Raw genomic sequence first — 25,051 nt, forward strand, 5'->3', positions numbered from 1 at the left:
TCACCTACAATAAATAAAGAAGATTGAAGTGAATTTGAGGCATGCATTCTAAATAAATTTTAGAGAAAATTTCGGGTTGAAGAAGAGTTCTTCAAGCAGTGTGGTGCAGTAAGCTTCTCCTTGTTTATTCATTGCTTCAAGCTGTTCTAGAGTCCCACAACTTGTTCTAACGCTCTAAGAGGATAGTGGGAAGATCTTGAGGTGGTTCATGGTGATCTTTCGAGGAGACAACTGTTGTTGATCAAGATCTTGAAGAGTTATACAAAAGTATGTCTACAAACCCTCTTTTATTAGATGAGCATGCTTTAGTTCCTGCCAAAATTAGTGAATTTAAATGCTTATTGATCCTTGTTGCTTCCGTTTTATGTTGATACACTCTTACACTTTTTAATTGATTTCTTAAGTGCTTCCATAAAGTACTAGTTCTATAAGTATTACTGTCACATGCGTAATCTTTACCACAATAGTTACACTTGCACCTAACTCCATCATTAGTACTCGCTTCCATTTTTATGAAATGATTCCACACAAACAAAGTTGGTTTATTAGGTCTCTTTCGATTGAAATTGGGAGGTAGGAGTGGTATATTTTTAGGAGTTTGGCTAACATTAGGAGGGAGAGGAGGAGGAGGCGACGACATTTCATTATTACTGGTTCCACTTGCATTACCACTACTGTTGTCCATCTATAAAATAAATGAAATTAGTAAACAACTAATTACACCTACCTATACAATTGAAAAAAACAAACACTAACTTATTAATAACCAAGAACAACCCATGTATAAAGATCAATCACACACAAATAGTATATGTACACAATAAAAATTAAGTTATTTTACTCACGATGAAGTTAGAAAATGATGATTCGGCTATGTCTGATTCTTTGTCCATCGTGATGACTTTGGAGAATCTAACTATTCTCGTGACACTGCGAGGTTAAACAAAAATTAATTCAATTAGTTACATAATGGTAAGGCAAAAATTAAGTAATGAATAATTTAGGGATTAACCACTCATAATTCATCATAATATTGACTTAATAGTGATTAACACACACACAAACAATATTGCAAATTTTCGATTCAACATCATTAATAAAAAAGAAAGCAAAAACTCCATACCAAAAGAAATAGACGGTGAAGATCTGGCATGAAGGACTGAGAGATCTGGCAAGAGACTGAAACAGATGACGAAGATATGGCATGAAGGACGTTGAATCGGAGGCAGAGGCGTGAAGGATGACAAATCTGAGGCAGAGGCGTGAAGGACAACATATCTGACTTTTGAGGCAGAGGCATGAAGGGCGACCGTGAGGGACCGAGATAGTAGAGGTGTGAGGGACCATGAGGTCGGAGGCGTGAGGCGTGAGGGATCGAGGCGTGGGGCCATAAACGTTAGGCGATTGTGAGTCTACGTGATGCCAGAGGCGCGACTGTGAGGCGTTTAGGCATGAGGCATGAGATGAGGGGGATCATGTCACTACGCTGCGAGTGCAACCATGACGGACAAGAGTTTGTCTTTCTTATTCGGGTCCCCGACCCTAAACGGGAGTAACCCGAGACCCGACTCAGAATTTAATTTTTTAATACTTTTTAACCCAACCCTTACAGTTTGGGTTGTGTAGTCCGAGTTGGTCGGATTATCGGATTTTTTGAATGTCCCTACTTAAACCTTCAAATTTTTTCCTTTGTTGTCTACTTTTACTAATGGTTTAAAAAATCAAGCTAAAATTTGAAAACTTAGAAAAGTAGGTTTTAACAACTTGTTTTTGTTTTTGAAATTTGGTTAAGAACCCAACCATTCTAGTTAAGAAAGATACAAATCATGATAAAAAATAGGAAAAGAAATAGACTTAATTTTAGAAAACAAAGAACAAAAAATGAAATGATTACAAAAATGGACCTAATTAAATGAGTTTTGTTTAAAATTTAACCCCCAAAAAAAAATATCGGTTAAAAAAAAAGAAAAAAAAGAAGAAGACCACCAAAGCGACGTGTCGGCCTGATACGAAGCGTGTGAAACGACGTCGCAAGAAAACTGTCGCTCCGGGTCCTTTTGGGAACTGCCGCTGCCCCGGTTGCTACCCAGAACTCCGGTACGTCGCTAGGGTTCGCAGAAGCATTAATTTTATGCCTCGAATTGCTGTTCCGATTCTCGCAGTCGTAAATGGAAAGCGCTGACCCCGATGAGCCTGATAAGAAGAGGCCTCATTTGAGCTCACTTACCCCCGTTATGGCTCGCAACTCCACCACTTCACAACCACATAACAACAACAGCGTAACTCTTAACTCCCTCCTTGTATTCAATTAATACTTCTTCTCCTTTCTTTGGACAAATTGTTCGTTTAAACAGTTTTTCAGTACTTACGCACAGCTATTGGATTTCTGCGTCTCCATTTTACCTAAAATTTCGCCATTAGCGTGTTTCATTTTGCTATGTGTTTTACAATTGGAAGAAGGTTGTTTCAGAGAATGAGCATTGAGCTGAAAACCAAACAATTTATGGATTTTGGATAATTTCCCCCACTAGAAGGTCTCTCTCTCTTTTTTTTTTTTTTTTTCTTTTTTTTTTCTTTTTCCAATCACAGTATGAAGCTATTTATACGCTTTTCTTCATTTTATGCACTTTCATTCATCGTGGTTAGGTGCCCTGATTTATTGTATTTATGAATTCTTAAATGTAAAGCTAGGTCCTTTCATCTTCCGAGCCTGCAGTTCATCATCAGGCTCCCCATGTTCCTTATTTTCTCTTTTTTACAATCCCTTGTACACTTTGAGGATTGTATCAAATTTGTTATGTTGTTTAGTTCTTTACCATGGAGTCAGAAATTGAAGTGACTGTTGAACATTTATTTATCAGATAGGATGCATGCTAGCCCAATAGTTTAAAGTGCGTGTTGCAAACTTGCGTGCCTTCGAAGTTCAAACGATCGTGGCATTTATCTAGAATGTTAATTTAATTATATAAATCGACATAATAGAGCAGAGAGAGAAGCGTATTGATTTGCAAGAGAAAACCCTAGCTTTTATTATATATAATTGACGAACAAAGTGTAGCTATATATAGGAAAAGCTTGGGATGAAAAACTCTTGCCGTAAACACACACACTGAATTAAACCTTAGGTAACATAATTAGAAAAGCGTCTAGATGGGAATAAAATCGGGCCCTCATAAAATGGGCTTTTACACAACACAACAAACTAACTATAAATGGGCTCAATGGACTGCCCTAACATCCTCTGCAAACCGATCTCAGTAGCAACAACAACATTAGATTCTGAAAGCTGGTAGCTGATAGAGGTTTGGCGAGTACATCAACTATTTGCTCCATAGCTGGCAGATGTCACACCACGATCTTCTTCTTAAACACAAGGTCATGAACGTAATATATATCAAGTTCAACGTGTTTCGTCTTTGAATGAAGAATCCTATTCACACTTAAATGGACTGCATTGAGATTTTCACACCACAAAATAGGAGGATGAGTTAAATCAATACAAAGTTCATTTAAAAGGGAATGAATCCATACCATTTCATTAGCCACAAGAGCAAGGCATTGATACTCTGCTTCAGTGCTGGAACGAGATATAATAGATTGCTTTTTGGAGCCCTAAGCAACCAAATTACGTCCAAAGAAGACACAAAAAACCAGAAGTAGACTTTCTACATCTGGATCAGAAGCCCAATTTGCATCAGCAAACCCGTACAGGTTTGGCTCACTTGGAGCTTGAAGAAGTATACCATGAGATAAAGTTCCTTTCAAATAACAAAATATCCGTTTAACTAACTGCCATTGCGAGTGAGTAGGTGAATGCATGAATTGGCAAGCTTTATTCACACTATAAGAAAACTCCGGGCTACTATTGAAGTGCACCAATCACACTTCTATACAAATAAGGATTAGAAAGGGATTCACCTTGATGAATAGACAAAATAGGGCCACTAACCATAGGGGTGGCTATTGGTTTAGCCTCTGCCATTTTTGTATGACTTAACAAGTCCAATATATATTTGGACTGAGAAAGAAAGAGACATCAGCTTGGGGTGAGAGGAATAGTAGGGTGTTTAAGGGGCTTGAGAGGGATGCTAGGGAGAGTTGGTCTCTTGTTCGCTTTCATGTGTATTACTGGACTTCGATTTCGAAGGTTTTTTGTAATTATTCGATTGACATGATCTTTTTTAGTTGGAGTCCCTTCTTGTAGTGGGATTTCCCTTTTTTGTGGGCTGATTTTTTGTATGCCTGTGTATTCTTTCATTTTTTCTCAATGAAAGTTGTTCTTATTAAAAAAAAAAAAAAAAAAAAGAGAGAGAGAGACCACCAGCTATAGGATATGACACTTCAATGCCTGAAAAGAAACTAAGACGCCCGAGGTCTTTTAGAGCGAAAAAAGCATTTAAAGAACGATTTATATCAGAAGGAGAACTGCCCATAACAATGATATCATCAACATATATTAAAACATAACAAAAAGCAACAGAAGACACACATTAGTAGAGAAGTGTCTGCTTGTGAAATCTTGAACCCAAGATGATGTAAACAAGAGCTCAGTCTTTAATACCAAGCCCGCAAGGCCTATTTTAGCCCATATAGAGCTTTCTTAAGATAACATACAAGAGGTGTAGAACTAGAAGCTCGAAAACCAGGAGGTTGCTCCATATAAACAAACTCATGCAGAGAACCATGAAGAAATACATTATTAATATCAAGCTGACGAATGGGGTTATTCCTTGATTTCATTTATCAATGGAATGTTTCTTTTACAAAATAATAAATAAATAAATAAAAATATCAAGTCGACGAATAGTCATACCTTTCATTATGGCAAGAGTAAGAAGAATAAGAATAGTAACAGGTTTCACAACAAGACTAAAAGTTTTAGTATAATCGATATTAGGTGTTTGATGGAAGCCTTTGACTACTAACCAAGCCTTGTATCGAGCAATGGAGCCATCAAAGTTTCTTTTTATTTTAAAAACCCATTTACACCCTACAACTTTCTTATCAAGTGGTTTGGGAATCAAAACCCATGTATTATTCTGCATTGTAGCTTTATATTCCGCCTCAATGACTTTATTCCCGTGAGGGTGTTTTAAAGCCTCTTTAACATCACAAGGTTCTTGTTGAGTGTAATCAATTAAGTAAACTTTAGGCTTAAAGATACCATTCTTACCTCGAGTTATCATGGGATGAGTAGAAACAGGAGGTGCTGAAGGTGCAGAGGTGCCAGAGATGCAGAAGCTACTATAGGAGCTTCAGCTGGAGATAAGACATCATCATCGCCATGATCTTTAACATAACCTGTCTCTAAAGGATACACATTCGTAGGGCTTGGATGGTCAGAGTTACCAGTAATTGGAACAGAGATTTGCCTCACCTCATTATGGTTCTGTGTATTAGAATTAATGTTAGTAGAAATAGGAGACATAGAAATAGTGGTAGGATAATTTTGTATCACAGATGTAGAAAAGAGGCAAAAGGAAAAGACATTTCATCAAATATAACATGACGAGATATATAAAGACGACCATCAGGTGAGAGACATTTATAGCCTTATGAGAATTGCTATAACCAATGAAAGTGCATGGAATAGAACGAAAGATAGTTTATGAGATTGATATGGTCGTAAATAGGAAAAACACTTACACCCAAATGTTCTTAGTGAAGGATAGTTGTCGTCTTCTCGATGGCTTTTTCCAATATTATTGGGATTTACTCGAGGGCGAGTCAGTTAGTGTCTTTAGAGAGTTCTTTGAGATAGGCATTTTGAACCATTCGATGGTGGAAACTTTTGTGTGCCTTATTCCCAAAAAAAGGAATGCCCGAAGGGTTAAGGAGTTCAGACCTATTAGTCTCATAATAACGGGTATCTATTAGATTTTGGCTAAGGTTCTTGCTAATCGCCTCAAGAAAGTGCTCCCTTCAACTATAGTTGAGACGCAAGGAGCTTTTGTTGCTGGGAGGTAGATCCTCGACCAAGCCCTTATAGCCATGAAGCCATTGAAGACTACAGAGATAAAAAGAAGGAAGGCATTATCCTCAAACTTGACTTCGAGAAGCTTATGGTTGAGACTTCTTGGATAAGGTGCTGGGGAAGAAACGTTTTGGGTATAAGTGGAGAATGTGGATTTGGGGATGCGTTAAGAACGTGAACTACTCTATTCTCATGAATGGAACCCCAAAAGGTTCGATTCAGGCTACTAGAGGCTTAAGACAATGGGACCCTTTGTCTCTGTTCTTAATTGTGGTGGATGTTCTAAGTCGTCTGATTTATAGGGGAATGGAAGGAAATATTATTGAGCCGTTCAAAGTTGGTTCTAATGAGATTGCCTTGTCTCACCTTCAGTTTGCTGATGATACTACGTTGTTTTGTTCTTGTGGAGAAGACTCTTTCTTCACCCTCATGCATATGGTGGGGTTTTTTGAGGTGATGTCCGGGCTTAAAATCAACAAGAGTAAGTGCCAAATCTTGGGGGTCAATGTGATCAGGCTAAGCTTGGTAGTTAGGCTAGAGTGGTTGGTTGTGAGGTGGGATCCCTTCCTACCAGTATCTCGGTCTTCCTTTAGGGGGTAACTCGAGGGCCGTGTCTTTTGGGATCCTGTTTCTGAGAAGATTCGCAAATGGTTGGCCTCTTGGAAGAAAAGTTTTTTTCCTCTAAGGTTGGTAGGTTAATTTTGATAAAATCTGTGCTTAATGGCATTCCTTTTTATTACTTCTCCTTATTCAGGGCTCCCAATGCCGTTGCAAAAACCTCGAGAAGTTAATGAGAGATTTTCTTTGGGAATGGGTGGATGAAAGGAGGGGTTCTCATCTGGTCAGTTGGGAGGTTGTTAGACACCCTGTGAATTAGGGTAGGTTGGAGATTGGTAACCTAATGTTGCGTAACAAAACCTTGTTGGTTAAGTGGCTTCGGCGTTTTGTCCTTTGAGCCCGAATCCTTATGGCATAGGATCATTGTGAGTAAACATGGCTCCTTCCCCTTTGAGTGGGCGGCGAAGGGGGTTAAAGGCACATACTGAAATCCGTGGAAAGACATCTCGCTTGAGCTTCCCTCTTTTTCTCCTTGGGTCAGGTGCTTTGTGGGGGATGGTAAAGATACGCTTTTCTAGGAAGATATTTGGGTGGGGGATAGCCCTCTTTGCCCTGTTTTTCCTAATCTATATCTTTTTCTTCCCTTAAAAATCGTTTGATATTTGATTTTGTTGTTTGGTCAGGAAGCTCTGTGTCCTTTTTTTTTTTGGTTTTCGTCGTCATTTAACCAATAGGGAGACAACGAAAGTTGCTTCTCTTCTTTCCTTGCTGGAAGAGTGTGTTTTTAGGGAGGGGAGAAGGGATGTTCATGTTTGAAGGAACAATCCTTCAGAGGACTTCTCTTGTAGGTCTTTCTTCAGTTTGCTTCTGGGCCCCTCTCTTCGTAGTGAGTTTGTCTTCGATGTGGTTTGGAGGATAAAGATATCAAAGAAAATCAAGTTCTTTACCTGACAAGTTTTGTTAGGCCATGTGAACACTTTGGATAGGATTGCTAGGAAGTTGCCCACGTTGATGGGCCCTTTCAGTTTCTGTTGTATTCTCTGTTGGAAGGCGGAGGAAGACCTGGATCACCTGCTTTAGGGTTGCCAGTTTGCGAGGTCTGTTTGGATTTGCTTCTTGCAGGAGTTTGATATGTAGATTGCATGTCAGAGGGACATTCGTACGATGATCAGAGAGTTCCTCCTCCATCTTCCTTTTAGAGAGAGACCTTTTTTTTGGTCTGTTGGGGTGTGTGTTGTTGTGGGATATTTGGGGCGAGAGGAACTCGAGAGTGTTTAGAGAATTAGAGGACCCTAGTGAAGTTTGGTCCTTAGTGAAGTTTAATGTCTCGTTTTGGGCTTCGGTTTCGAAGTTTTTTTGTAATTATTCTATTGGTGACATCTCTCTTAACTGGAAAACCTTCTTGTAGAGGGTTCTTTTTTTTGTGGGCTTGTTTTCTGTATGCCCTTGTATTCTTTCATTCTTTCTCAATGGAAGCTTTTATTATTATTATTATTATTTTTTTTTAAAAAAAAAAAAAAAAAAAAAAAATAGATTTGAGACCGAAGAGCTTCTCCAAAGGGCTGACATGATTGAGTACCGATATTGGTAGTCTGTTGATTAGATAAACAGCGGTGGCAAATACTTCATCCCAAAAAGACAAAGGAAGAGAAGCCTGAGAAATAAGAGTGAGACTAGTATCCATGATATGCCTATGTTTTCTTTCAATAATGTCATTTTGCTAGGATGTATAAGGACATGTAATACGATGGTTTATGCTAGTTGTGTAAGGAAAGGTATGAAGGCTTAAACACTCCACCCCTATCAGTTTGAATACGAAGGATAGATTGGCCTAACAATTTTTCCACATAAAATGCTTTGGACTTGGATTGAAGAAAATAGATCCATGTATATCTACTAAAAACATCCATAAAGCTAATGTAATATATATATCCATTCCGAGAGAAACTGTGAGCCGGTCCCCATAAATCACAAACAATGAGTTATGGAGGTTTAGTATATTTAGTTGTAGAATTTGGGAAGGGAAGAGCATGATTCTTTCCCAAGCACAAGCATCACAGAAATGGATTTTATTTATATTCACTGTGGGACATTTAAAACGCTTAAGAACAGAACGAACAATGGACAAATGCGGATGGCCTAAATGCCTATGCCAAACATCAACAGAATTAACCGATGAAAATGGATGATAGAGTGGAGACCGTACTCAACACTTGAGGACGTATGGAATTGTTTTCAGACACTGTGGACTTGTGATGAGATGGAGTGATATTGAAACAATAGAGACCCTGGAGCTGCCCTTGGAGAAGTAGATGTCCAGTGGTTCGATCCTTCACATAACAAGCATTAGGGTGAGATTCAAAATAAACATCTTTAGAAAATTGAGACACACTAAGTAGATTGTTCGTAATGGAAGGAACATGAAGAAGATTATTTAAGATGAGAGACCGAGAAGGTGAAAGAGAAGACAAAAAAAGAACCATAATGAAGTATAGATAAACCTGAACCTGAACCATTTGCTGCATAGATCTGACTTCCTCCTCCATACTCAGATCCAGTAGATAGGTTGTTGAAGTTACTTGTGAGATGATTTGTGGCTCTTGAGTCTGGATACCAGTTGCTATCCACATTCAAATCAGGAGAGGCAATCATAGCAGACATCTGTGGAAAACTATTTTTAATTAGTAGAAATAGGAGGAAGATGATTACTAGAAGAACCTGGTTTAGTGGTGCGAGGGGGCAAATATGGAAGAAAGCATCGATCCACAGCATGGCCAAACTTTGTGCAAATTTGACATTGAGGCTTATTCCTGTTGTGCCAACCATTATTGTTCAATTGATCCCCCCGATTGGACCTTCCTCCACGACCTCTTTGATTATTCTGATTGGATTGATAAGAAGTGTTCTCCCTGGAAGGATTATCACCTTCTGTTTGTGAGACAAGATAAGCCGAGGGCAGAGCACCTTCTGTACTAATTTTACTCTCAATCCTAGTTTCTTGAGTAAGTAGCAGGGAAGTAATATCTTGAGTAGACAGAGAATCAAATCTAGCTATCATGGATTCGTGTTCAGCACCCAAACCAGCAAGAATATAAAGAATATGATCATCTCGAGATACAAGCTTACCGACTGAAGCTAATGCATCAACATATTGTTGAATTTTCAGAAAATACTCCTTCAGAGGCACGACTTTCTTTTTGATGTTTTGTAACTTATTTTTGAATTGCATTGCCCGAGTCTGGCTGAGTAAATATATTAGAGTTGCCCAAATTTCCTTGGTCGAATTAAAGTTCAACATTTGATTTAATAAGCTATCCTCACTCATAGAGCCAAGAAACTAGGATGAGATGAGACGATCTTGACGTTTCCACAGTTCAGGATTTGGGACTTGAGTTCCAGCGGATGAAGAAGTAGCAGTCTAAGTCGAATTCATCTTAGGAGGAATGGTTATGGACTTTGGTGGTGTTTTCGATTTTGGCTCAAGATACTTCTCAAGGTCGTAGCCTTCTAAGCAGTGATAACCTGAAATTTCCGCAAGAAAAAGTTATCATCACTGAGTTTGACAGTAGAGATTTTGTTACCCGAGCTGAATATTTGAGAGATCGAGGAAGAAATCTCCGATCTGGCCGTTCCCATCGTTGACGATTGAGTTCTGAGTACTCATCGAGAAGATGAGAGAAAAAGAAATTAGGGTTTAAATGAGTAAGCGGAACACGAAGGAGAAGGGAAACCCTTTGCCGTTTTGCTTTGATACCAACTTAATTATATAAATTGACATAATAGAGCATAGAGAGAACCATATTGATTTGCAAGAAAAAAAACCCTAGCTTTTATTATATATAATTGATGAATAGGGTTCAGCTATATAGGAAAAGCTTGAGATTAGCAACCCGAAGAAACATCAAATCATCACCACATAGGATTTTAAATAGAAACACAGTTGATCTCTCACGCCTACAGATAGGCAGGAAAAGCTTGAGATGAAAAACTCTTGCCTTGAACATACACACACTGAATTAAAACCTCAGGTAACGGGATTAGAAAGGCTTCTAGAAGGGAATTAAACTGGGTCTGCATATAATGGGCTTTTACACAACACAACAAACTAACTATAAATGTGCTCAATGGGCTGCCTTAACATGTTATATTTGGTAACATCTTTGTTTGTAATATTCTACTTCTGAAAGACAAGCTTATTTACTAATCATTTTCTTTGTTTTCTAATACTTCCAAAGTCATTTGCATTTTAAAAATTAAAAAAACAAAAATCAGTTTTCAAAAACCTATTTTTAATCTCTGAAATATGAAAATTTGGTTTTGATTTCAAACAAGGGTATTGAGGAAATGAAAAACTAATAAAAGAAAATCCGAATGATTGTCATTTTATCAGAACAATTTGAAAAATGAAAAAGAAAAATGGCCATTTAACAAACTTTAAGATGTTTGATTATTGTGAGCTAGAAAACCATTTTGCACACACAATGATTTACTTAGCTCTTTAAAGATCTTTGACCATCATTCCAGGTTGATGCAACCGTCCTTCATTTCCAGAATCAAAAACTTGTCCAGGAGACTGACTCTCAAAAGCACGGGTTGCAAGATCTTGAAACCAAAATTTATCAATTGAAGGAAAAGCAGAGTTCTTATGATGACTCATTGATTGTCATCAACCAACTCTGGAATCAGGTGATCCTTAGATATCCTTTTCCTTCTGAATTTTCATATAAACTTCCTGTTTTTTAATTGCCTCTAATCTTTCTCTCTCTATTAGTTGATTGATGATTTAGTTTTTCTTGGACTACAAGCTGGAGGAGGCAGAGAGGTCTTACAAAATTTAGGACAAGCTGGCCATTCTCAAGGTACTTTTGGGTTGCAAGTACACACAAACACTTGGCTATTGAAATGTTATCTTTACTCTCTCAGTTTCTTGTGAAAGTAGAATTGAATTTCGTTTTCCTTTACATTGATCGAAGTACTTTCTAGGTTCAATTCCTTCATGTCCTGCGGAGGATATGTTTCTTTGTAGATTGCTACTGAGGGATTCTATTGAAGTCAGACGCGATGGACAAATTGTCAACTATGTAAAAGAAGCTCTCACTTCGCGTCATGCATCCACCATGGAGTTGTTTAAATTCTTGGAGGATATTCTCGATACTGAAAGGGAAAAAACTGCAAACATAGTTTCTGCTTGGAATGTGGAACAATCATCAGAAGGTCAGAATGATTTATTTATTTAGTATAGTGAGATTGCAGTGATGAGCAGTTGCCAATAATGGACTTGTGCCCCACACCCACCCTCTGGAGATTTGGCATATATTTTTTTAATTCAGTAGGTTATTATCTGATGCTTAGATGTAGGAAATTCATTTTTACTTGAATGACAATTGTAGAAGCAGACATGTGACAGTGCATTGTTATATGATCACGGGCTTTTTAGATGCTATCATTCAATTGTCAAAGATGGATGAGATGATGAAAGAGGAGGCTTCCAATCTACGAGAGATGATTGAATTTCTCCACTTGAAGCATAAAGAATATGCTGATGAGATTCAAACTTATGTTCACAGTCATTTGATGGATCAAACAGAGATTAAACGCCTTTCAGGTCTTTGAGGCATTTCTTTCCCCATATTTTAGGCTTTCATGCAATGTTATTGTTGGAATATTTCTTTCGTTTGATGTTGCAGAGCTCGAGGACTATTATTAGATTTAATACATCTCTTATTTGAATCTGAAGAAGAGATAAAAACTCTTAATCCATTGTTTGTTGGGCGTAATTAAGTTTTCATCTGTTGTCTATGTTTGCTTTGTTGGTTATAGAGGAGCTAGATGAGAGTATGGCTGAACTTGAAGAATGTAGAAGAAAACTTGTTAGTCTTATGATGCAAAAAGATGTTACCATTGCAATGCATGCTCCCAACTTGGGCGTGGTGAATGGAAATTTATCACCTGAAAAACCTGCAGAGAGAACTATAGGATTTCGGGAATTAAAGGATTCCATTGAGGAAACTAAGGTATAGTTATATGATTGGTTTCTCTCTTTCTCTTTTTCTTCCACGCAGGCACTTAATGTCATGAATGATAATATAGATACTGGCTGCTGATCGTTTGTCTGAGCTTCAAGATGCCTGGGAAGATAATGTAACCTTGTCAAATCAACTGCAAGATCTTGAGGTTTATAATCTTTTTCAGTTAATATCTATTTTTAGGATTACTCTTCCATATTTACTTTCTTTTCCTTGGTGATTTTTGAATATTTTTGCTATTCTTGAAGAATGATTTGAAGGATGAAAAGTATGTACATTCATCGCGTTTATACATTTTACTGAGTGACCAACTCCAACATTTGACTGCTGAAGTGGAGCGTTATAAATCACTGACCGAAACTTTGCAGGTTAAATAATTTGTCTCAACTTCCATGTTAGTCGATATTCACCATGATACGAGGTCCTTTTAAAATTTAGATTTCAGACTGACAGGTCTCATGTCATGAGAAGGGAGAAAGACTTGAATGCCAAATTGGAGTCTGTAGATGTTGCAAGGAGCTCCGTTGACAATAACTATTCTCGGATTGAGGAGCTAGAGCATCAGCTACAAAAAATATTGGTGGAAAAAAATGACTTAGAAATTGAAATGGAAGAGGCAGTTCAAGATTCTGGTAAGTTCATAAGATGTAATCTCTTTCTTCCTTTGCCATTTAAATATGTTATTGATCTGTAAAGGTGTTTCCATTCATAGCAAGAGAGGATATCAAAGGAGAATTTCATGTAATGGCTTCAGCTTTGTCTAAAGAAATGGGGATGATGGAATCTCAGCTAAAACGTTGGAAAGAGACAGCTCATGAAGCAGTGTCTATACGTGAGAAAGTCCAGGCACTTGAGACTTTGTTAACTGTGAAGGTTGGATCTTATCCTTTTATCCATCATATCTTCGTAGTTTGGACATTTCATTCTTCTATGTCTTATGAAAGCATGCTTATCCATTTGAAGTAACCATTATTGGTTGGTGATTCAGACAAAAGAGAAAAAGAGTTTGACAGACATATGTGCTCAACAAACGATGGAGATAAAATCCCTCAAGTCGTTGGTAAAGTTCTTTGGGCTGACCAATTCTATCTTGTTATTCAACTATTTTAGTATATTTTAGGCTAGTATCACTTGAATATTATTATATTCCTTTGCGAGTCTTGGTCAGCATGGGTATTCTCTCCTCCTGCTATATGATACAAAAGAAATTAATTCTGTTATTCTAATTGATATGGACCTTATTCATCATATGCATGTTTTAGTTGAACCAGATTTTATTTCCTTTGTTATTGTGTCATCAATTTCATCATCACCTCCATTTATTTATCAATTTTTTCCTTCTATACAATTTTTCTGGATTTTTGTCCCGACTGCAAAAATTGCGGAACACTTGAATGTGTAAGGATTGGAACACTAATGGGGCGTTTGGAGCAAGGAGTTAGTTATTATAGTCCTAGGTTATATTAGTTTATATTTGGGGATTATTTTAGTTTGGGTTATAATAGTATATGTTTGAGACGTAAACTATTTTAGTTTGAGAAGGAAATAGTAAACACTATAGCAAATAATAAAGAAATGATGAATGTAAAATAGTAAAAACTGTAGTGCAAATGGAGATTTTGAAATAGCATTGACAGTAGCTAATTGGGGGTTTTGAAATAGTATTTACTGTAGCAAGAGATGGTTATTATAGTCCTGATAGTCCTTGTCCCAAAATCTGGAAGGGTTCATTCAAGTTTTTGATCAGTTTAAAATCTGGAAGGGAAGGGCTGTTTAGGAGTCGAACATTCCATGAGGTCAGCTACTTGATGTCTACAAGCGAGGAGAATTTCCATTAAGATGATAAAAGTGTTACAAAAGAGCTGCAGCCTCCTATTTATACACATGGGCCGGAAAACAGCAACTAAGGACTAACAGCCTCAAAACAGAGAATAACCAGCTGTAAAAGGCTAAAAGCTTCCTAACTCAAGTAAAAATTCCCGAAGGGTAAAACAAGATTACAACCAAAAGTATATCCAAGGTTCTAGAGAAAAAACAAGATTTCCCCAAGAAAGATAAAAGATGTCCTGCATCACTACTGCTCAAGGTGAAATTAATTAATTAATTAATATATATATATATTTGGTATGAAGTTTGGTTTCTCACCCAGAAACGAATAAACAGTCCTCTCACTTCCCAAGTACTGAATACTGCAGAAGTCCCTAGGTTGTTGAACTTTAATTAGAGCCAAAGCCTGGGAATCTCTGTGCAACTTTGAAGATATCCCATTTTAAGGCAGGAAGCAATTAGTATGCTTATTTATATTTGTTTTAATCTTTGAGGATAAATAGAATATAGGACTTCATTTCTTTTTTTAACTTCGATTAGAGAAGCACTGTTTCTTATTCAAAAGAATAATACAGAAGAATTGTATGATCACATTTTCGTACTACTAGTGTATAGGTTCACTTATTTGTATTACTAGTGTAGGTACATGGATTTCATGCTGACTTTATTCCGTAACTAATGAGGATTTCCATCCACAAAGACTAACTAATATTGATAGTATTAATACTGCAGGTTGAGAAGTTGCTAGAGGACAAACTTGAGCTGGAATTATTTCTAGACATGTACGGGCAGGAAACTTATGATGAAAGGTGCGAAATTTTTTTATTTTACCATCATTCTCAAATCATTATCAAGTTTTGTTGACAGTCAAAGATGGGTGCTGCAAAAAAGAAAAAATAGGCAAAGTAAATGATTGGTAGACAATTTCCTGCTTGACATGTACCACCGTCTGAATAATTATACAATATCATTTTACGAACTGGATCCAAGTATCTGATTGGTAATTGAGGTTTAATTATTAAGTAGGCCAGAATGTATAGGGGAGATGTACAAGGTGATTGGAGTTCATTAGTTACTCTTACTCTTACCAGTAAGGGGTCATAGTAAATTAAGAGGGAGGTGATTTACATGTGATTTATGTTCCAACGTTTGAATTGTTCCCTACTTTTGTTGAAGTGGACTTTTCCAGTGAAAAAGTTTTGTTTTCATTCCCCCGTTGCATGCTCAGCTCAAGTCTTGTAGAAGAGGAGTTGATAAGAATATGAATACAAGAGCTTGTTGGCTTAATGGCTTAAGCTTCTAGTTGAGTGGTGATAACTGATATTACATGATATTAGAGCTGAAAGTTCTACGATTGATATGCTCTAATCCGTTTCTTTCCCAATTAATATTGATAGTCACTTGGACTTGTGGGATTTGTGCTAATTTCAGCCCATAAGCAGGGGGTGTGAGAATATAAATAACTAGTTAAATATACGATAACCTTCCAGCATAAACTTTTTGGGTTGAGTGGTGGTTTATGGTTATCAAGTAGTGCTATTTTTCTCCCATAAAGAAGTTCTGTTTTCACTCTCCACTCATTGCATGCTCTAAGTAATTTCTCTAAATCCTCTCGCGGGCATTCACTACCAAAATGAGAAATAAATGCAAAGGCTTTGCAAATTCTGTCCAGCCAAAATGTGAACCAAAATCATCAAAATTGTGAAATTATTTACTAGGATTAACGTTTCCTTTGGGCTTTGGTTAGGATTATCAGACAGTTCTTTAACTCTTCACTCGGTCTTATTCATTGGGATTGGAGTTTATTTTTTAATTATTATTATTATTGTTGTTATTATTTTGTACAGTTACAGGGTTTGGTTCCTTAGTTTGTCTGGCTTTTTGTATTGCCTTTGGTAATTTTCATGTTTTTCATTGAAAGCTCTGTTTCTCCTAAAAAGTTCAAGGGGAGAAATAGTTTTCTTTTGACCGGTTGGAAATTGACTCTTATTCAGTATTTCTCTCGAGCATCCCTACATATCACATCTCTTTTCAAAATGTCCTCAAGAGCAAAAAAAATCTGTGGGACTCAATTGGAATATCGTCTCTTTGTCAGAGTTGGTCTGGGCGTTGGACATCACCGACAGAAACACGAATCTATTATTCAAATGGCTTTCAAGAGACTCCCTTTGGCACAAAGTTTATTGGTTGTAAATTTGATATTCTCTTATCCTTTTGCTGTAAAGCCTGACCCTTCATCATTAAACAGCAGTACTTATTCAACTATTTGATCACTTACAATTCTTTAAACGGGGCAAAAGCAGTTTTGGAAAGATTTCTGGTTAGGGAATTTTACCATATAGTGGACCACCATCTAACTGAATTTAGCCAAGCCTTTTCGTGCAATTGTTGAAGATAGAGCGAGATCATAGATTATTGGCACAAAGCTTCCCTTCCATGGAATCTATTTTCAGAAGAAATCTTGAGGATATAAATTCTCTTATTTTCTTGATTTCTTGCCAAAATCTCCATCTGAAGACGAAAGAATTTGGAGTGTGGATAGCAACAATACCATTCCTTGGAAGTCTCTCCATCTTGCCAATTTTCTCAAACCTGTCATTCCTGAACACATGACAATGCATATTTAGAGGAAAACTTCCAAGAAGATAAAATATTTTCTGCTCTCTCTTCCTTGAAAAGCTGAATATAATTGGGAGAATGTATCAGAATTACCAGTTTCTTCTGGAGGCATCCTTGGCAAAGAGCATTGGGGAACACAAATAATCTTTTCCTTCATTGCAAATTTGTGAGTTCTTGATGCCCAAAACTGGTGTTGAACTAAGAACTTCTTTTAATTTAGAAAAGCATTTTGTTTGATCATTAGTCCAAGTAAAGGGGGTTTAGCTTTTAAACAAGCAGTTAATGGGGCTGCAATTGTACTGAAATTTCTGATAAATTTTCGGTAAAATGATGCTAAAACTAGAAAGCTTTGGATTTCTTTGATTGATTTAGGTTGTGGCCAATCAATGATATCTTGTATTTTTCTAGGATCTACTTTAATACCTTGTGAACTTATTAAGAAGCCTAAAAAGTACAATTCAGTTTAAAGAAAAGAGCACTTTTTTAAGTTGATATATGAGACATGTTCCTTTAAAACAGTGTAAAATTATGTAGGTTTTCTAAATGTGCCTCATAATTAGGACTATAAATTAGGATGTCATTAAAGTAAACAACGACAAACTTATTCAAGAAAGGTAACAAGATTTGATTTATAAGTCTCATAAACGTGTTTGGTGCACTAGAGAGACCGAATGGCATAACTAACCATTTGAAAAGGCCCTTATTGGTCTTAAAAGCTGTTTTCCACTCATCACCTGGCCGTATTCGTATTTGGTGGTATCCGCTCCTAAGATCTATTTTGGAAAAGAGCGTGGCTCCTCCTAGTTGATCCAATAGGTCGGACAAAAGGGGTATAAGGTATCTATATTTAATTGTGATTTTATTAATGGCCCGGCTGTCCACACAAAGTCTCCAAGACTCGTCCTTTTTTGGTGCTAGGAGGGTAGGGACGGCACACGAACTAAGGCTTGGTTGTATATGGCCTTTATCTAAAAGAGTTTGGATTTGTTCATGTAAGGTTGCATACTCTTTGGGGCTCATTCTGTAGTGGGGTCGATTTGGCAATGAACTTTCAGAAATAAGATCTATGTGATGTTGTATATTGCGAAGGGGAGGGAGGCATTTAGGTTCTTCTATCAGAGTAGGAAAGTCTTTTAAAAGTTGGGAAATTCGAGGATCTAGAGTGGAAAGGTTGGGAGTATCAAAAGTATCTCACTTAACTATGAAAGCTATTGAGTTGGTATCATTTCTTTGTATGAAATCTTTACCATTGGTTAGGAAAAAGAGTTGTTTTTTAGGATTAGAAGATACCTTCTTGTTGTTTTCATACTTTCTTAGAAGGATGAGACCACTTTCTTGCCCATCCACGTAAATCTGTAGGTATTGTCACGACCATTGTGGAGAGTCTTGTTGTCATATTGCCACAGTCTGCCTTGACAGGTATCCATTTCTAAGATTTCACAAGTGATATGGTCTTGGTAAATGTTGCCTATTGAAATAGGGACTGTGCAAATTTCTTGAACTGTTGCTTCTCCCCTTTTTTTGATCCAGCTGACCTTATAAGGATTCGGGTGAGCTTCAGCCTTTAGATTAAGGGTAGCAATCAACTTTTTTGACACACTTTTTTCACTGCTCCCACTGTCAACAATTACTTGGCACACTCGACCATTGATGGTGCAATGAGTGCGAAATAAAGAATGACGTTGGGGGTGGCTTTCAGACTTAGGTGTGAGAACACGTTGAAGACGAAGGGAATTGTGCGGAACTCTATATCATGGGAAAGGGTGGAAGAGAGATGGGGCAACTACCTTTGGGGCCCTACCCAACCTATCTCGACCAACACCCAATGGAACACCCACCGAAACCGAGCACTTTAGACCTTGAGGGGCGAGGGTTGCCTCTCCTCTACTTCACCTCCCCTATGCAGTATTTACAGACAAAAGTATTTGGTTATTAGGAAAAAATAAACGTTTTGGGGTTGACTCGTTGATCCAAATGAATCATTCTTCTGGTTTCTCTTCGCTCCCCACCCTGAAACTGACACACAACACAGTGCCAAATTGCTTTGTGAGGAACAACAGCAAGAGAAGCGAAGGGAACTCAGATAGAAAGGCGACTCTTATACATGTTGCTACGATGGTCGCAGTGGGAATTTTTCTTGAAGGGAGGATTAAGAAAATCCTATTGATTGTAGCTTTCTCCAGTGAAATTCGAAGGATTGCAGCCAAAGGAGGGATGAAAACAGCCTGGATCTCATCACTTCCATACGTGATCATTGGCACTGAAAATGAGTGGGGCTGGAGGGCATCACTTCTGTATGTGATCATTCACAAGATAATTGATCTCCATCGTCGGGTTCAATATAAGTAGGTTCATTGTTGTTGTCATCCGTACAATCATCCCCTACAAAATCATCTTCTTCTTGGATGGCTAACGTCCTTCATTGAGTACACTCATTCGAGAGATGTCCTTGTTGTCCACAATGGAAACACTTTCCTAGAGTTGGCCGGTTGTAAGGATTCGTGTTTTTCCTGTTTGAGGTGGTTTCAGCAGGCTTAGACTTTCATTGCTTGGATATAGTCATCTTTCTTTACTTGTTGAATCAAGGAAGAGGCTTGATCAGTTGTTTTAGATGGCTCCTTTCTATGAAAGGAAAGGAGGTTGCCGCTCCCAATTCTGTCTTCTTTGGTATGTTTTTAGTTGTTTTGCCTCTTGACTTTCCTCAATGGTGGTGGCTAAGCTAATGGCATCAGCCAAATAGGCCACTGGATGTAACTTGAGAAATTCTTTAATATCTTCTCGTAAGCCAAGGATGAATCTTGATATAAGTTGTTGCTCGGGAAGTTTGTTTCTAGCCCCCAATCGGTAAAATTCTTCAATGTAATCAAGGATAGATCGATCCCCTAGCCTACAAAGTTGGTATTGATTGTACAAGAATTGTTGATAGTTGAGGGGGAGGAATCTTTTCTTCAAAAGTCTTAGGAGTTTGGGCCAAGACTTGATTGGTGGCTTTCCATGATACTCCGGTTGGTTTGAAGTTGATCCCACCAAGCTGAAGCTCCTCTTTGAAACTTGAATGCAACCAATTTTACCTATTTATCTGGTGTGAAAACCAAAAATCTAATATTTTGAATCAAATGAATCTCTCCTCCAAATGGGGGAAGAGACTTTATTTATAGAGAGATTACAAGTTTGTTCAAAACTAACAAACTAACTATAGTTAAAGTCAAAACTAACAAACTAACTATAGCTAATTAAAGAAGTAAGCCTTCTAGTTACATCATTATCTTTGGGGGTATTGGCGTATTCAAAAAAAATTTCAACCTTCTTGATCCAATCTAAGAAAGCTTCTACATCCATTTTGCCATCAAAGCTAGGAAGATCCACCTTCATCCTGTAATCTTGATGTTCTTGAAGGTGTGGTCTGCCTTGATGAAATTCTCTCCTTTCTTGAATTGGTAAGTAGCAGTTTTCATCCTCATCCGAAGAGTCTGAGTCTTGCATCATGTATCCTGGATTTGAGCATAGCATCTGGAGCCCACAATCTTGGTTGCCAATTATGCCTTCTTGATGGGGAAATATGTGTGTCAGCCCAAAATTGTCCGCCCGGATTAGTTCTTCTTTGGTTCTTGAACTCTTTCTTGGGTTCCAACTTCTGTTCTATTGTAGTTTTGGCCATTTCCATCAGTATTTGTTCCTTCTTGAAGATTTTCATTGATCTGCCAAGGCATTCTTGTTTTTCTGATTGCCATAAGCTTGCTGTCCTTGAATTTCCACTGGTTTTGGAACGTCCACTCGCTGCAGAATTTGGGCTAGCATAAATCGAAGGTCGTTCATCGCATTCTTCATGTCCACAATGGCCGATTCTACCGAGGCCATTCTGTTCTCCAAGGCTTTGGCTGATGAGGAAGCTTCCGCATCCATTGAGGTAATAATCCAATGAAGAGAATGTACGTTTTGGATCACAACGCTCTGATACCAATTGATGTAATATACCAAGAACTAAAGAATAATCTGAATATGTTATTGAATGAAGAAGCTGGAAGCCTATTTATACATATTGAGGGTGACCGGCTGAACCAGTAAGTTGGTTTAATGACCTAGGCAGCCGGTTACTAGTATAACTACTCTCTTAAAATTAAGGTTCCAGCTTTAGTAATTAATATTACAACAGAGTTATTAACTCTACATCAGTTCTCTCTGGAGAAAATTTCTTAATAAATTCAGCAACTCTTGGAGCCTTCCTCGTCAGTAAAAGACTTCGTTTAACAAAGTTAGTTGTGTCATAATATCAAAAGAACAATGTTTCTCTTTTTTGGACATATGGAAGGAAAGTAGCACTCGAGCTTTCAATGACACTCACCGGGAGAATGCCGAATGTTTTGAACTGGTTGTTAATTACACTTCCAATTTGACTCGTACGACAAATCATTTTTGGAAGTGTTCTTTAGTTGTATATAAATTGTACCTCTTTTTTGAATAACCTCCAAGTTCTGAAGGGGCCATCTTTTCTCTGCTTTTGAGTGTTATTCTTTTATTTCACTGAATACGAAGTATTGATATTATTCCAAAAATGAAAACAAGAAACTCTAATCAAGTAGGGTTTCCAAGTGTCTCCAGTCAGAATTTGAGACATTTTATATATTAGTTGACAATTGTGTGGTAGTACTTTTCTTCTCTAGCCTGGGTATTATGAGGTCTTAAAATTTTTGGGCAACTTATTCTGTATCTTGAACAATGGACTGGACCTGGTTGGGCTTCTTTCCATTGAAGTACCTGTTTTATACATATTAAGCTTGCAGGACATTGTGGTAGCGATTGAACTGTTTGACTACATTACACTGTGCCGTTGTCATATTGCTAACTCTTATGTGAGCTATCTTGGATAAGACACGTCGTGCTTTAAATTTTATTATAGAGATTTGGTGGAGATCAAAGAATCAGAACGCCGAGCTTGCTCTCAGGCTGACGTTTTAAGAAGTGCTTTGGATGAGCATAGCCTTGAATTGAGAGTGAAAGCTGCGAATGAAACTGAAGCTGCTTGTCAACAACGGCTTTCTGCTGCTGAAATTGAAATAGCAGAGTTAAGATCCAACCTTGATTCCGTAGAGAGGTTTGTTCTTCATCTTCATCTACTTATTTTTTTATTTATATTTTTTATTTACATATAATTGTAACTTCTCACTGGTTATTATATTGTACATGTGTGCAAATGGCTTTTCTACTCTCATTGAAGAAGGAATTGTTCACATTTTTTTTTAATATTTGTGGTTGAGGCGAGAACGTTTTGGTAAAATTAGATGAAGATCACCTGAGCATATATCTATTTTGCATTTGTGAGTAATGATTTGTATGTTGGTCAGTGTGTCCTAAATAATGTCAATAGACTAAGCTCCCAACTACTTGAGTTATCTGAGAACTATACACAGTAAAACTAAATGTTGGTCAGAATGGGGTATGTTAGTGGTGCGTCTGCTTCTATTCATATTTCTAGAAGGCTAATGCTTGTTCACTCGGTTTTAGATCTGTTGAGGACTAGATATGATGAAGTTATTATGGTTGGTGCTTCAGTTTTTCCCCATTTTTTTGGGCATTTAGGACTTGAATGAATTGATCGGGGAAAATTTTATTCATTTGGATAAGCTGCTATTGCTACTTTTATGTTCTCAACTAGGCATGATTTGGTCTCCAACATTTTTTCTGAATGATCCCTTTTAGGGGCATTTCTTATTGTTTTAAAGTGTCTGCTATAATTCTTAATTGCAGGGATATCTTAGAGCTTACTGAGGCCATAAAAATTAAAGATGGGGAGGCAGAGGCTTATATATCAGAAATAGAGGTGCCTCATTTTGTTTTTGTTGCTCTCTGCTTATTGATTGTTCTCAGTTCTTCCCAACACATGATTGCTTTCGATTCCATATATTCGTATACTCCTAATCTTTTCCCCACCCACCCCCATGGTTTGACTTGTAAAATTACCTTGTAGACTATTGGTCAAGCGTACGAAGATATGCAGACACAGAATCAGCATTTATTACAGCAGGTGACGGAGAGGGATGATCTTAATATTAAGGTGCGTCTTTTATTTACTTGCATATTCGAATGATTAACTTCACCATCTACTCTTATGGTTATTAATGCTGTTGGTAGCTGGACGATAAATTTTAGTTAATCATTGATTTATGCAGTTAGTTTCAGAAAGTGTAAAGTCAAAGCAAGTTCAGAGCCTTTTACAATCTGAAAAGCAGGCCTTGGGAAAACAACTTCAACAAATTAATGCCTCCCTCGAATCTCTCAGAACTAAGATTGCTCTTACTGAAGATCAGGTTAGATTTCTTTTCCCTTGCAAAGGATGACATGACGATGACCTGCCTATCAGTATAAGGAAAGAACCTTTATTATTCTGCAGATGAAGGCCAGTCTGACTGAAGTAATTAGATCTACCCGAGAAGAAAGACATCTTACCATTAGCCTTGAAATTGCAAAGTGGGAGCTAGCTGATGCTGAGAAGGAATTGAAGTGGCTCAAGACGGCAGTTTCTTCTTCTGAGAAGGAGTATGAGCAAACACAGCAGCAGATAACTGATATTGAAGTAGAATTGGAGAGCGAAAGGTGTGTTTTAGGACTATTTTCCGGTCTTAATTCACCAATTTTAGTTTATGTTAAAACACCATGAGCTATTATTGAAATAGTTAAAAGAAGTAATATGTCATCTTCACTCTTTCCTCGTTCTAAGATTCTTTTGTGCACGTGATAGCCTGGTCACTAACAGTGTTTAGGCCAAGGAGTTGGGGAATAACTAAATAATGAGTTGTGAACTTCACTCATTGTTTGGTCCAAGGTGTTTGTGAGTCTCACTATTAAAAAAGTTCAATTTTATACCTTACTAACTACTTACATTGTGGGTTCCATGAGTTTACAATTCTCCAGACTTCACAATTTTGTGGACTTATGGAGTTCACAACTCCATCCCTTAACCCCAGATGCTCCCTAATGTAGTCCGTCTTCATTATATGTAAGCTTTAGATGAGGTAGAAGTGTTTCCTCGAGCAAGCACTTGCAGCTGCATTTGGGGAACTTGCAATTTTATATTTGTCTCTCTTTGGAGGACCGTCTGAACGGGAAAATACTTTTAGAGTATAATATCGTCAATTTGGACATCCTGTACAGGAATTGAATCGATCTGTTGATTCGTGGATGAAAAAATGTTACTTCTAGCTGCCTAACCAATTCAATAAACTTTTTACCCAGATCATACACTGCATAGGATTAAAGTACATCTTTTTGTTATATAGCTGCAGCGATTCAAACTTTTATCTGCCTAACTGAAAAATCTTTGTCAACAGAAGTTCGAGGGAGAAACTCGAGGAAGAGTTAAAGGAATTGAATAGTAAGGTGGTCAAGTTGACTTCTGAAACTGGAGAGGCTGCTATAAAGAAATTGCAGGATGAAATTAATGCATGTAAAACTATTCTGAAGTGCAGTATTTGTAATGATCATCCAAAGGAGGTAAGATTTCACTTAAATCATTACGAATATGGATTTTTTGGGGATGACTTTTCCTGTAGTTTATGATGATCTACTTATATATCTACTAATGATTTTGGCAGGTTGTAATTGTGAAGTGTTATCATCTATTCTGCAGTTCATGCATTCAACAAAGAATTGAACGCCGGAATCGCAAGTGCCCTGCTTGTGGTACTGCATTTGGTCAAAATGATGTTAGGGCCGTAAAGATATGAATTTGAACAAGTTGAATGGATGTGATTAGAGAGCTTTTTCTTGTTTTTCCACTCTGGTGGCTACGTATTAATTTTGAATGGAAAAATAATATAAAAGAAAACCCACAAAAGAAATGGAAAACTAGTAGATTCGATCTTAGGGTACTAAAGAAAATTTTAAAGAGTGCACTCGAAGTGAAAAATGGTTTTTTTTTTTTTTTAGAATTTTTTTTTTTAAGGTTCACTAGATAAATAGTAAAATTTAAGTTTTCATTCTGATAAATAGCAAAAATATTTTAAAAATTTAAAAATAGTAAAAATGGATCATAAAATTAGAAAATAATGAT

At 37.3% G+C, this 25,051-nt stretch overlaps 1 protein-coding gene across 3 annotated transcripts; it reads left to right on the forward strand.

The window, feature by feature from the left end:
- The first annotated feature begins 1,975 nt into the window (after positions 1–1,975).
- Positions 1,976–24,839, forward strand: HUB2 (histone mono-ubiquitination 2). 3 transcript variants are annotated; one of them, XM_090305509.1, is made up of 20 exons: positions 2,104–2,279; positions 2,471–2,534; positions 11,057–11,218; positions 11,304–11,391; positions 11,516–11,746; positions 11,970–12,137; positions 12,353–12,546; positions 12,623–12,706; positions 12,807–12,926; positions 13,004–13,190; positions 13,271–13,431; positions 13,547–13,618; positions 15,118–15,194; positions 21,902–22,096; positions 22,750–22,822; positions 22,970–23,056; positions 23,172–23,309; positions 23,393–23,595; positions 24,330–24,492; positions 24,594–24,839. In XM_090305509.1, exons 5-20 carry the CDS (start codon positions 11,545–11,547, stop codon positions 24,723–24,725), a joined length of 2,256 nt encoding a protein of 751 aa, XP_090161635.1. In that variant the 5' UTR covers positions 2,104–2,279; positions 2,471–2,534; positions 11,057–11,218; positions 11,304–11,391; positions 11,516–11,544; the 3' UTR covers positions 24,726–24,839. The 3 variants fall into 3 exon arrangements, with proteins under 3 accessions (XP_038901107.1, XP_090161635.1, XP_038901108.1); XM_039045179.2 differs by lacking the exon at positions 2,471–2,534 and having other exon boundaries at positions 1,976–2,279; XM_039045180.2 differs by lacking the exons at positions 2,104–2,279; positions 2,471–2,534; positions 11,057–11,218 and having other exon boundaries at positions 11,328–11,391; positions 11,506–11,746.
- Positions 24,840–25,051: the final 212 nt, after the last annotated feature.

The sequence above is a fragment of the Benincasa hispida genome, chromosome 10, assembly GCF_027475165.1.
Source record: "Benincasa hispida cultivar pf3 chromosome 10, pf3_genome.v1.1, whole genome shotgun sequence".
NCBI classification, from domain to species: Eukaryota; Viridiplantae; Streptophyta; class Magnoliopsida; order Cucurbitales; family Cucurbitaceae; genus Benincasa; species Benincasa hispida.